At 38.5% G+C, this 12,393-nt stretch overlaps 1 protein-coding gene across 1 annotated transcript in view; it reads right to left on the bottom strand.

The window, feature by feature from the left end:
- The window catches only part of Eprs1 (glutamyl-prolyl-tRNA synthetase 1), a 66,023-nt gene that overhangs the window by 24,812 nt on the left and 28,818 nt on the right, over positions 1–12,393 (bottom strand). Inside the window, exons 13-19 of the mRNA XM_048356548.1 lie at positions 9,603–9,713; positions 8,325–8,461; positions 7,435–7,642; positions 5,816–5,928; positions 5,244–5,361; positions 4,746–5,102; positions 428–661 (exon numbers count right to left, since the gene is read on the bottom strand). Of these exons, the coding sequence (XP_048212505.1) occupies positions 428–661; positions 4,746–5,102; positions 5,244–5,361; positions 5,816–5,928; positions 7,435–7,642; positions 8,325–8,461; positions 9,603–9,713 (1,278 nt within the window). The remainder of the gene's footprint in view (positions 1–427; positions 662–4,745; positions 5,103–5,243; positions 5,362–5,815; positions 5,929–7,434; positions 7,643–8,324; positions 8,462–9,602; positions 9,714–12,393) is intronic.

The raw sequence follows: 12,393 nt of genomic DNA, 5'->3' as shown, positions 1-12,393 counted from the left end.
TCAGGGATAGTGCCCAAGCCCTGAGTTCAAGCCCCAAGTCGGGCAAAAAACAACAACAACAAAACACCCAAAAAACAAAAAAAACAAAAAACCACAGGTTCTTATGCCAGATGCCAGTGGCTCATTCATACCTGTAATCCTACCTACTAAGGAAACTGAGATCTGAGGATGGGGGTTTGAAGCTAATTAGGACTGACAAAACCAAACAAACCAGGCTGTATTTTGACAGGGAAAGCAATGATATGAAAATATTCAGCTACATCTAGATGGGAAAAGAAGTTTCTCTATAAGGCAAGAATAAGGACAGTGAGAACTGAAATACAGCTAGAAGGAATCCACAACTGATGGGGATTGAAAAGTGTTCCAGGCAAAGAAAACAGCATGAAATGGGGAAAACAGAGGTGCACAAAGATAATACAACACTCACCTTAGAGCCTTTTTCAGCTTTAAGTTTTCTAACTACTTCTCCTTGACAAGCTACTTTGTCAAAAAGTGCTTTTGCTTCCGATGTTTCTGGACCAGCAGTACCAGTGTTTTTGACAGGACCTGAATCTGAACTTTGAGACGACGGGGACTGACCAGGTACATATTCCTTCCCAGTTTTTTCTTTATATTCAGCTTTCAGGGAGAGTAAACACTCTACTGCTTCATTTACTTTGGCCTGAGATAAAGGAAGAAAAGAAGTAATATTAACAGAAATTTCTAAACATTTCATTGTCATGTAAAAGTCTTCAATTATGACCAAAGCACAGTTAACCTCCTATGTCCATAGATTTATCCAACTGAAGGCCAAACGTGTTTTTAAAAAACATTGTATACTGGAGGCATGGCTCAGGGGGTAGACATGCAGAAAGTCAAAAGTAGAATTGGATCTTGGGCCAAACATGGTCGCACTGTCTATAAACACGGGTACTGGAAAAGCTAATATTGGGAGGGTTGCAGTTTGAAATCTGTTCAGGAAAAAAGAAAGTAATGAGACCTCAATATCAACCAGTAAACCAAGTATTGTGGACCAAACTTGAAATGACAATGCAGGAGACATCCCTAGGTAAAAATACAAGACTCTATCCAAACAAAAGAAAACAAAAAGGGCTGAGAGCTTGGGTCAAGTGGTACAATGTCTGCCTAACAATGGAAATCCCTGAGTTGAAATTCCACTATGTATGTATGTATGTATGTATGTATGTATGTATGTATGTATGTGTGTGTGTGTGTGTGTGTGTGTGTATACACACAGTTTTCTGCCTCCCCCCACCCCCGGCAACTTTATATAATCCCCAAAACCAAAATAAACAACCCAAACTGATCATTTGTACAACTTTTCAAATAGCCACATGAATAAAGCATACTTGATATATTCTAAGATCTACTTGGGGGTGGGGATTACATCTGTACGGAACATGTCCAGGCATGTTTTTCATGTCATTATTCCTCTACATAGTATGACTTACATAGCATCTACACTGTATTAGGTATTATTAGCAATTTAGCAACCATTTTTTAAGTATACGAGCATACAGATAAGTATGCTAATTTAATATATGAATATATGCCACCATAAAAATTTTGCAATAAACAATGATGCATATTGACATCAACAGATTTTATGGCTGTTCCAAGGAAATAATCTGTACAAGGCTTTAGTAAAGATTTTGGAGGTAAGCTAAAGTGATCTTACAAATACAATTCAAAACTGAGAAGTGAGTCAGGCTCTGGTGGGCTCACTTCTATAAGTAATAGCTACTGAAGAGGCTAATATCTGAGGATCCACAGTTCAAAGTCAATCTGGGCAGAAAAGTCCTCGAGATGCTTATCTTCTATTAGTCACCAAAAAGCCATAGTGCAGCTGTGGCTAAAGTAAAACAAAAAGCTGAAGGAGGGTGCCCAGATCCTGAGTTCAAGCCCCAGGGCCACAGCACATGGTTACATTAAGAATGAAAAGCAGTCAAAGAGCTATTTCTACAGCAGCCACTAGATGGTAGTATTTTTCCACCGGGAGAGGAGGAATTTTCAACAAAGTAGAAAAAAACCTAATTCCTTAGCAATTGAAAATGATATCACAACTTTTCAAAATGGCTTGGACTTCTCAGTTGTCAGTGAAAAGTATTTTTTTTTCCAAAAAGTACACCTTTGCTCCTTACTAGCATATCTGAGAGAACTACTTATACACATCAGTAATATGATTCCCAAAGCTGAGGTTTTCACTTGGCAGAGTGGGAAGGGAAAGTGGCTAATTAGAGGCAATCTGTTGGAGGAGGAGAAATGCTAATAATACGTTTTAAAAGACTCAAAGAGGGCTGGAAATATGGCTTAGTGGAAGAGTGCTTGCCTTGTATGCATGAAGGCCTGGGTTCAATTCCTCAGCATCACAAAAACAGAAAAGGCCAGAAGGGGCACCGTGGCTCAAGAGATAGAGTGATCAAAAAGAAGCCAGGAATAGTGCTCAGTCCCTGAGTCCAAGCCCCAGGACTGGCCAAAAAAAAAAAAAAAAACCACCAAAAAAACCTCATAGAAGCTCTGGGTTCGATTCCCTAGCACCACATACACAGAAAAAAATGGCCAGGAATGGTGCTGTGCCTCAAGTGGCAGCGTGCTAGCCTTGAGCAAAAGGAAGCCAGGGACAGTGCTCAGGCCCTGAGTCCAAGGCCCAGGACTGGCAAAAAAAAAAAAAAAAAAAAAAAGAAAGAAAGAAAGAAAGAAAGACAGACAAGTATGGTAGAGTATGCTTGTAATCCTAAGCACAGAATGAGGAAATTTAAAGATCAAAGCCTTCTCCTCAAATTATATTGAATGGGGTCCCACAGCACCCAATGTACATGAAGCAAAAATGTCCCCAATCATACTACACAGCAGCACAGTAGAAGACATAGAGGAATTACAAACTATATTCATATATCTAATAAGTCTTTGTTTCCTAAAGCAAACCTGGGTTTTGTTTTTTTTCGTTGTTGTTGTTTTAAAGATAACCACAGCTCTTCAGGACCTAAAAAATCTCGGTAAAGGTAAAAGCAGAAAGACTCCTAATACTTCACAAGGGAGACACAGAAAAAAAAATTAAATCCTAGTCAACCATTTTTTCTCTTCCTTGGTGCTCAAATAAATGTTTGTAAGTGAAAGTATTTCAGGTGGCAGGGGTCTGAGGCAGGTGCCTGGCAACTTGTTCAACAAGGTGAGGAACTTGCACCTTGTGTTACTCATGCGCTAAGCTAGGCCCACAGATCCCATGATATCCCTTCCAGCTACCAAAGGCAAACACAGTGGTGTGACATGCCTGTACTCAAGTCACAGCACCATTCCACAATTTTTGGCAGTTCATCAGAAACAACATTCAGTTACAGCTCTATTTATTTCATCATGTTTTTTTAAAACTATGTTGTGAACTCAATACAAATGTCTTTGTTCTTTTTTTCCCCCAATCCTGGAATTTCAATGCAGGGCATGAGCACTGACCCTGGCTTCTTTTTGCTCAAGGCTAGCACTCTACCACTCGAGCCACAGCGCCACTTCTGACTTTTTCTATATATGTGGTACTGAGGAACTGAACCAGGGCTTCATGCATGTGAAGCAAGCACTTTACCACTAGGCCATATATCTTTCTTCATTTTTAAGCCTGACCTCCTATCATAGACACCATCCCATCTTTAACCCTCTCCACACAAAAACACTGCCATACACCAGGCTGTTCCCTTAAGGACACACTGAAACAAGAATAAAACGTCAGGCAGCATTTGCTATCGTTTGAAGTTTCCCTATGAAGGGAGTCAAAGTCCTTAATAGTCCATTCATTTTTCCTAGGTTCAGAGCACCTAATCACCTCCTGTTCTTTTTTTACACTGGTAGTTCTAAAAGCACAATTCCTGGGCTTAGAGCATGTCCATAACCAAACAACTTCTCTGACATGCATTTTTCTCTTCACACTATTTGCTGTATTCTTTTCCTATTTATTAGAAAGGTGAGGGGGCAGTTGTTCAGCAGTTTGTGTCCTAGCAAGTAATTCTTAGGTACAATAGAGCTTAAGAACCATGGTTCCACACTTATTATGCCTTTCTCTTGAGCTTTTTTCTTTAAAAGGCTTCTAACCACAAACTGTCTCCTTCCCCCTTTCACTCCCTCCTTCCCCGTCCTTCTTCCTCTCCGTATTTGTTTTCTCCAGCAGGCTAAACAAACTATCACTGAGCTATACCTCAAGCCCATAAGGAATATTTTTTATTTATTATTTATTTTTTTTGGCCAGTCCTGGGGCTTAGACTCAGGGCCTGGGCACCGTCCCTGGCTTCTTTTTTGCTCAAGGCTAGCACTCTGCCACTTGGGCCACAGTGCCACTTTTGGCCATTTTCTGTATATGTGGTGCTGGGGAATCAAACCCAGGGCCTCATGTACATGAGGCAGGCACTCTTGCCACTAGGCCATATCCCCAGCCCCATAAGGAATATTTAAATAGACTTACAAATTGTTTCTTTTTTCCCTGACAATCTAACTACAATTACTGCCATCAACCCACACATATTACACAAAATATGGTCACATTACACAGGGTTATAGTTAATTTGTATGTTTCTTTCCCAGACAATCCCAACTCCCCAATTGTGAGAACCTCACAATTTTCAGTTGCTAATTATTAGATCAAAATATTCAAGCAGGCGGGGAGTCTCTAAACAATCTGTTTAGAAGATGAGACTATTCTAGGAAGTCTCAACTCATCTGCTTACTTTTGATGAGATCTGCACGAGCTCTAGCTCACTGACCTTAGGGGCCTTTTCGGCTTTCAGCTTTCGAACCACCTCTCCTTGTGCAGCAACTTTATCATAGAGAGATTTGCTGTCCACAGAGCTTGCTGGTGATTTGGAAACACTTTGTACTTCTGCTGCTGGAGGACTTCCAGGCTTGTATTCTTGGCCAGTTTTCTCTTTATATTCAGCTTTCAAAGCCAAAAGCTGTTTAACAGCTGCATCTATGTCTTCCTTTGCCGCTTTCTTGGCTTTTAATTCACGCACTGCATCCCCCTGAACAGCCACTCTGTTGTAAAGGACCATGGAATCTTCAGATATAGCACATGTATTATTCAAAGAAGGAGCTGGCCTTTCCTTAAGAGGAGAAGTTTTCTAGATATGCAGAAAGTCAAAAGTAGAATTATTAGCTCATGTTAAATGCCACTCCACAAAATTATATCAAACTGGAAAAAAAGAATAATATAAGCATTTATAAAGAAAGACATTCCAAGCTCTACACAGATTGCTGTTTACCTCATGTTTTGTGGTTTCCACTTTGGTCTTTTCCTTTGATCCAGACGTTGGCATTTCCTTTGTATGTCCATCAGGAATATATATTAAAATGCACGGAGCTTCTTTGCAACTATGTGGGCTAAAAAGAAAGGCCAAAGAGTTGATCTGAATAAAATATTTAAAACACCAACTAAACTTAAATTCCTGGCAGGGGGGCCATGATTAAAATACATTATACATGAGCAGGATGCTGGTGGCTCACGCTTGTAATCCAAGCTAATGCTGATATCTGAGGACTGTGGTTCAAAGCCCACCCAGGCAGCAAAGTCTATGAGACATATCTTCCATTAACTGCCAAAAAAGTCAGAAGTGGAGCTGTGGCTCAAGAGATAGAGCAACAAAGCTCAGGGATAGAACTAAGGCCCTAAATTCAAGCCCTAGGACCAATAATGATAAACAAACAAACAAACAAACAAAATAAAAAGCCACTCATTGGAGCTGGGGAGCTCAGTGGTAAAATGCTTGCCTTTCATGTGTGGAGTTCTGGGCTCAATCTCCAACCAAACACACATAAAATGAATACAAATATATACCTTACAGGTTCATAAGGCTGATCGCATATGAAGAATCCCCTTCTCTGGAGCTGAATAATGTCCCCTTTTTTCAAATCCTTAAGGCACGGATCCCCTAGCATTAGTTCTTCACGCTATAAAGATAATACAAGAATAGAATATACATTTTCTAACAAGAGCACTGGACAACTCTAAAACACAAGCAAGTTTTGTAGTTGCTCAAACATTCCTATTTTAAATAGACGACAAACCAGACCCACTAGACCATATCTACAACTGCTGCATTCAGGATGCTGAGATGAGAGGCTAGGTTGAGCCCGGGAATCCAAACTAGCATGAGCAACATAGTGAGACCCTGTCTCAAAATTAAGTAACTACATACATACAAACCTAAGATGAAAATTTGATTATTCATATTATTTTGAGCAGTAAGTCACTGTGTAGGCTGGGTCAGTTTGGAACTTGGAATCCTGTCTCAGCTTCCGAAGTAGCTGGTATAAAAACCTGTGCTACCACATGCAGTTCCAACACAATTTTAAGTGTGAAGATTTATAAAGTAAGTGGCGTCAAAAAAAACCTTCTAAGTAGCCTGATTGGCATATCTGTGAAAATAATTTTTCTACTATAAATATGAAATGCAATGGGAACATACAACAAGCATAGCTGAATGGTAGAGAAGCCCGGCATTCAAGTGCAGCTCTAGACATTGAACTTAGTTCTGCAAGTTATTTAACTTCACTTGTGTTTCAATTCTAGGTTCTTGTGCTCTACTGAGCTACATATCCTAGTCTTTATCTTTGTCTACCTTTGGTACTCAGCAGTCCTTGGAGTTTATTTACGTACTTATTTATTTACTTGTGCTGATTCCAGGACTTGAACTCGGGCCCTCACACTCGCATTGGCTTTTCTGGTTCTGGCTGGTGCTCTACCACTTGACACAGGTCTTGCTGTTTTCTTTCTGCCCAAATTGGCTTTCAACCATGGTCTTCCAAGTTTCATCCTTCTCAGGTTAGGATTGCCAGAGTGATTCACCAGTGCTTAGCCAGCCCCTGGATTTTAAAGACTGAGTCTTGCTGGGCACCAGTGGCTCATGCCTGAAATCCTAGCAGCTCAGGAGGCTGAGATGTAACGACCACAGTTTCAAGGCAACCCGGGCAGAAAAGTCCTTGTGAAACCCTTACCTCCAATAAACTACTCAAAAAAGTCAGAAGTGGTGCTCTGGCTCAAAAGGTAGAGTTCAAAGAGGTTCAAGGACAGTGCCCAAGCCCTGAGTTCAAGCCCTAGAATACTCTCTATCTATCTCTCTCTCTCTCTCTCTCTCTCTCTCTCTCTCTCTCTCTCTCTCTCTCTCTCTCTCACACACACACACACACACACACATACACACACACACAGAGAAAGGAAAAAAAATTAAAGACTGAGTCTTGCTTAGATTGGCTTCAAACTCATGATGTGCCTCACTCAGCTTCCAGTGCTGAAGATTATAGACACATGCCACCATATCTGACTCTTTAAAACTTCACATACAATTTTGTAGAGATTTTCCATCTTATCCGAGAAGCCTAAACCTTTACAATTAACTTTTAAAATGCTAAAAGTTTATGTAACAGTAACAGAAAAAGATGGCCAGAGAAGGTTACCTTACTGTTCTTGTTGACATACTGCTTAAAGTCCTCATCTTTCCCTAGCACAGGCTTTGTGATCAAGTGCTCGTAAGTGACACAGATAGCTGGAATAGGAAGTGCATGTGATGTCTCGGCAAGCCAAGTAATCTTAGTGGTTTTCTTGTAGTCTTTGTTTTCCAAATTCAATTTTGCATCAAGAGATACAACTTTTCCATCTGCATTTCTAGATTTAAGATTGAGAAATTATTTTAGACGAATAAAAGATTATCTGCTATTAAAATACCAATAATCCACTAGTCAACAATTTATATATCTGATAAAAACATATTAATCTAAAATTACTTTGATACAGTTAGCATTATAAATCTGAATTAAAAATCTTAAATCTATATTAAAAAATATTAAGTTATTTGCAATCATGTAATAACTACATGACTGAGATTTCAGAATTTACACATTTTAAGCATACTATATCCTATTTATATAACCTAAAATCTGAACTAGTAAACATAAGCCCACTGTGATAAAAAACAAAATTAACAGAAACCAATCGATTTTAAAGCACACGTTATGATAAAGAGCAAGTTACATATGTAAATTCTAAAAGAAGCATTCCATCAAACAATTATCTACATAACAAGATGTTAAAGTGCTCAAAAGCCCCTTAAAACTATTTTTTATATTTAGACAAAATAATTTTTATATCACCAAATATATCTGAATAGCTTATTAGTAAACTGGAATAATAATGCAAATGTCCAGAATTAGTAATATCTATGTCTAGACAGATTTACTAGTCAGAACACGAATGTCAAAACAATTAGTCAAGGCCTAAATTAGTTGTTTAACAAGTAAACATAAAAGACATTTTTCCTAATTTATTTGAAAACAAAAATAATTCTTACTTGTGTATTTTAGTAATGTTGATGTTGCCCCAATTTATAAATGTAACCATTTCACCCTCTGAGAAAGTCTCTGCATCGGCACCTTCTATGAAAACTTTGTGACTGTACCATACAGGTTTCAAGCCAACATCAGGATTCTGATTATAAAAAGGGAGAGGGAATGTTAGTTGGAGCAACAACTTAACTATAACCTGAACCTAGTAGGCAGATCTGTTCATTAATTCATTTATTCATTGTATTACTACATTATTAAAAGCCTATTGCCAGAAAAAAACTGGGCTGGAGGAGTGACTTAACTAACAAGAGTGCCAGCCTAGCAAGCTTGAAGCCCTGAGTTCAAACCCTAGTACAGAAAGAAAAAAAAAAAGAAGAAAGAAAGAAAAAAAAGCTGGGTGGCAGGAGGGAGGAGGAAGGTTAAACTTAATTATAAACATTTATACTCTGAAGTCAAGTTATGAGTCAATATTCATTATCAATGAGTCTAAATATACACAAACACACACACACATGCCTCACCAAAAAAAAAATAAAATAAAATCAGTGGTATAGTACATGTTGTGGTTCTAGCTTCAATCTTCAGCATAAGGAGAGAGAGGGTGAAGGGAAGAGAAGAAAAGAGAGGAAGAGAAAGGAGAGAAATGGGGGAGGGAGGATGTGTGTGTATATGTATAAGCAGGACTCATGTTTCAGTGGAAAGACAAACATGTAATGAATAACCTAGATAATAAAGAGTGTAGCTCAATCTTCACAAAAAGAATGAGGCCAGAAGTTCTAAGTAGAGCACACCTATAATCCTAGCTACTCAGGAGGCTGAAATCCAGATGACCTGCCAGAGTAGGCAGTCAAGTTTGCTACATTTCATCTCCAAAATAAACAGCAAGGGGCTGGGAGAGCACTAGCCAATGAACAAAGCAGGGTTGGCAGTGTGGCTCAAGTGGCAGAGCACCCACCAGACTAGCAAGAGTAGGGGGCTGAGTTCAAACCCTAGTACTATGGGAGGAAGAAAAAAAAGGAAAGAATGGGAATTAGAATACTTTCTCTCTCAGAATGACTCCAAGAGGAGTTAAATCCTTTTTATACATTAATATGCTTTCTCCACAGAATAAAATTGAAGCAAGAGCTGAATGTAACCATTTCATATAGTGTGTTGTATATTATTAGTAGAATAAATTTCTTAGCTAGAAATCCACAAAAAGATGTTTGAATTGGTATCAATTCCTGACAACTGATGATGAAAAGAAATTTATCCCCAAACCATTGGTGAAACTGTGAGGTGACCTTTGGGTGTTTGGCTACTTCTTTCATCTCCTCCTGTGCTTCTGGAACATTCACTGGTATCACTTCTTTCTTTAGTAATGCAACATACCGTGGGGCCACCGGGTCAATAACCTGCAACAAACACATCCTCATGTTATAACACTGAAATATTCTGTCAAATGTCATAAATAAAAGTAAATAACAGCACAGAAATACTAACTGGCTTTGTTACTGCACTTACTAAATTTTGTGGTTTATCTATTGCCACATGTAATATTTATCAAGCAGAATAAAGAAAAAAGTCATAAACTTACACAACATAAAAGATTTAGAGTTCTTTCCCTCGAATAACTACTGATGGGTGTTTAAAACTATCTTTTTAAGTCTGGTACCTAGTGGAGCTGTCGCTCAAAGTGGCAGAGTGCCAGCATTGACTAAAAGAGCTCAGAGACAGTGCCCAGTCTTTGAGTTCAAGCCCTGGAGCCGATCAAAAAAGAAAATTTGGTATCTAACGGAGAAGGAAATCCCTATAAGTAAATGTAATTTACAAGAAAAGCATTTAAAAAGGAATACAGATATTGTTTCAGTATCATTTTTCATAATCATTTAGGCAACATGGCCCCATCAAAAGCAGTGCAGCATTAGATCACTATAATAAGGCAATTCTATAGATTATAAAAGCATAAAACAATTTAATTCTATTTGTCTACATCTTATACAAAGGTTCGGCACCCATAAGCTACAAGTCTAAAGTATGAAGTGCTATGGTTCCAAACATTTTAGATCATAAATACACAGTGTATATACATATTCAGGAATGTCTATTATTCCCAGTATCTAGCAAGGGTCTGACAATACAGATAATCAACAAATATATAAAATTAACTGAATGAATCAGCATAATCTTCTCTCTCTCTTTCTCTCTCTCTCAAATAGAAGTAGTCTCCTTTGGAGCCAATGTACTTTTAGTTTACTGTTCAAATTAAACTTACCAATGATGACTAAACACCACAGTAATTCAGATACTCTATAAAGCATCTGGGAGAAAAATATGAACAGATTTTTCCCCCCTTTAGAAGGGTATAGGAAACAGTGGTATATATAACTAAACCTGGCCACATTCGCTGTATATTTTTTATTGCAACTATTGTTGGATTGGCCTTTTTTTAAACTTTGAGGGTAATTTTTTTGCTTTAGGAAAAAATAATGATATAGACATTCTTATGAACTCAGAAAAAAGAGCCATCCTCAAGTCATTCCCACAAGTTTGCAAAGCCATTTAAATTCTCCTTGTCTGCTTATACTTCATGACAATATTAAATCACTACTCAGTCTTGAATTTATTATTAAGTTTGCTTCTTCCTAAGTTCAGGACTGCCTTTCTCAACTTCTACTAGGCTAGAAAGATCAAAGATTTAATTTGTAACTACTCAGATTAGTATTTAAGAAAGTAAGACAAAATTTAGCTTAAAGAAACTAAAACAAGACAATAATATCTGAGAAATTTAACTCCGGTCATTGCAGCTGTTTTCTCATCTAACAAAAGGTCAGCTGGGGTATATGTTAGTGCAGACTCTCCATCCACTTAACCTTACAGTGGTTTTGGCAGTCTGAAATATAGTTGGGAAATTTATTCCCTGGTAGTACTGAGCTTTCAACTCAGGTCTTATATTAACTGAGCAAGTGCTCTACCACTGGTACCACTTCTGGTTGGAAATTTAAACAAGCATTCCACAGAATGGTTAACATCAAAGAAGTCTGGAAAACTTGGGACTAAAAACTTTTAAATCTGTGTGTGGTTATTGTAGTTTAATTATTCTAGAGGCTAAAGCAAAAGAAATGCTTGAGCCCAGGAGTTTGAAGACCAGCTTTGCTTCTAAAAAATAAATAAATTCAAGTTCTTTCAATTCAAAAATTACATAAATCTCAAAGACTCTAGATCAGTGGTTTGCAAATTACTCCAAAGAGCCTGAGGATTTCACATACTTCAACCACAGCAGCTTCAAGTTTGTTTTATTTGTTGTGGTTTATGCAAAAACTTTTATTGGAAGCTTGCCTGTTTGGGGACTGGGGGCAGGAAGAGAACACTCTACACACTTTGATCTACTAGGTGAAAGCAAAGGCAGAGACTGTGTTGAGAGTTGTGGAAGACTGTTACCTTACTATTTAGAAACAAACATTTAGGGGGCTGGGAATATGGCCTAGTGGCAAGAGTGCTTGCCTCATATACAGGAAGCCCTGGGTTCAATTCCTCAGCACCACATATATAGAAAATGGCCAGAAGTGGCGCTGTGACTCAGTGGCAGAGTGCTAGCCTTGAGCAAAAAGAAGCCAGGGACAGTGCTCAGGCCCTGAGTTCAAGCCCCAGGACTGGCCAAAAAAAAAAAAAGAAGAAACAAACATTTAAAAATGAATACAGAGGGCTGGGGATATGGCCTACTGGCAAGAGTGCTTGCCTCGTATACATGAAGCCCTGGGTTCGATTCCCCAGCACCACATATATATAGAAAATGGCCAGAAGTGGCGCTGTGGCTCAAATGGCAGAATGTTAGCCTTGAGCAAAAGGAAGCCAGGGACAGTGCTCAGGCCCTGAGTCCACGGCCCCGGACTGACCAAAAAAACAAACAAACAAAAAAAATGAATACAGAGAGAGTTACCAGAGATAAGTAACAGCTCTGAAGTAAAACACCTTAAATCTATGACACTTTGGTCTAAGACTTAAAAATTTAAATTTTTGACAGGAGCTGGTGGCTCACACCTGTAATCCTACCTATTCAGGAGGCCTAGGTCAATGGATCTTGATTCAAAGACA

Source organism: Perognathus longimembris, chromosome 11 (assembly GCF_023159225.1).
Source record: "Perognathus longimembris pacificus isolate PPM17 chromosome 11, ASM2315922v1, whole genome shotgun sequence".
In the NCBI taxonomy this organism is placed as follows: Eukaryota; Metazoa; Chordata; class Mammalia; order Rodentia; family Heteromyidae; genus Perognathus; species Perognathus longimembris.
Note: the sequence above shows the minus strand (reverse complement) of the source record. Positions and strands in the feature narration are given on the sequence as shown.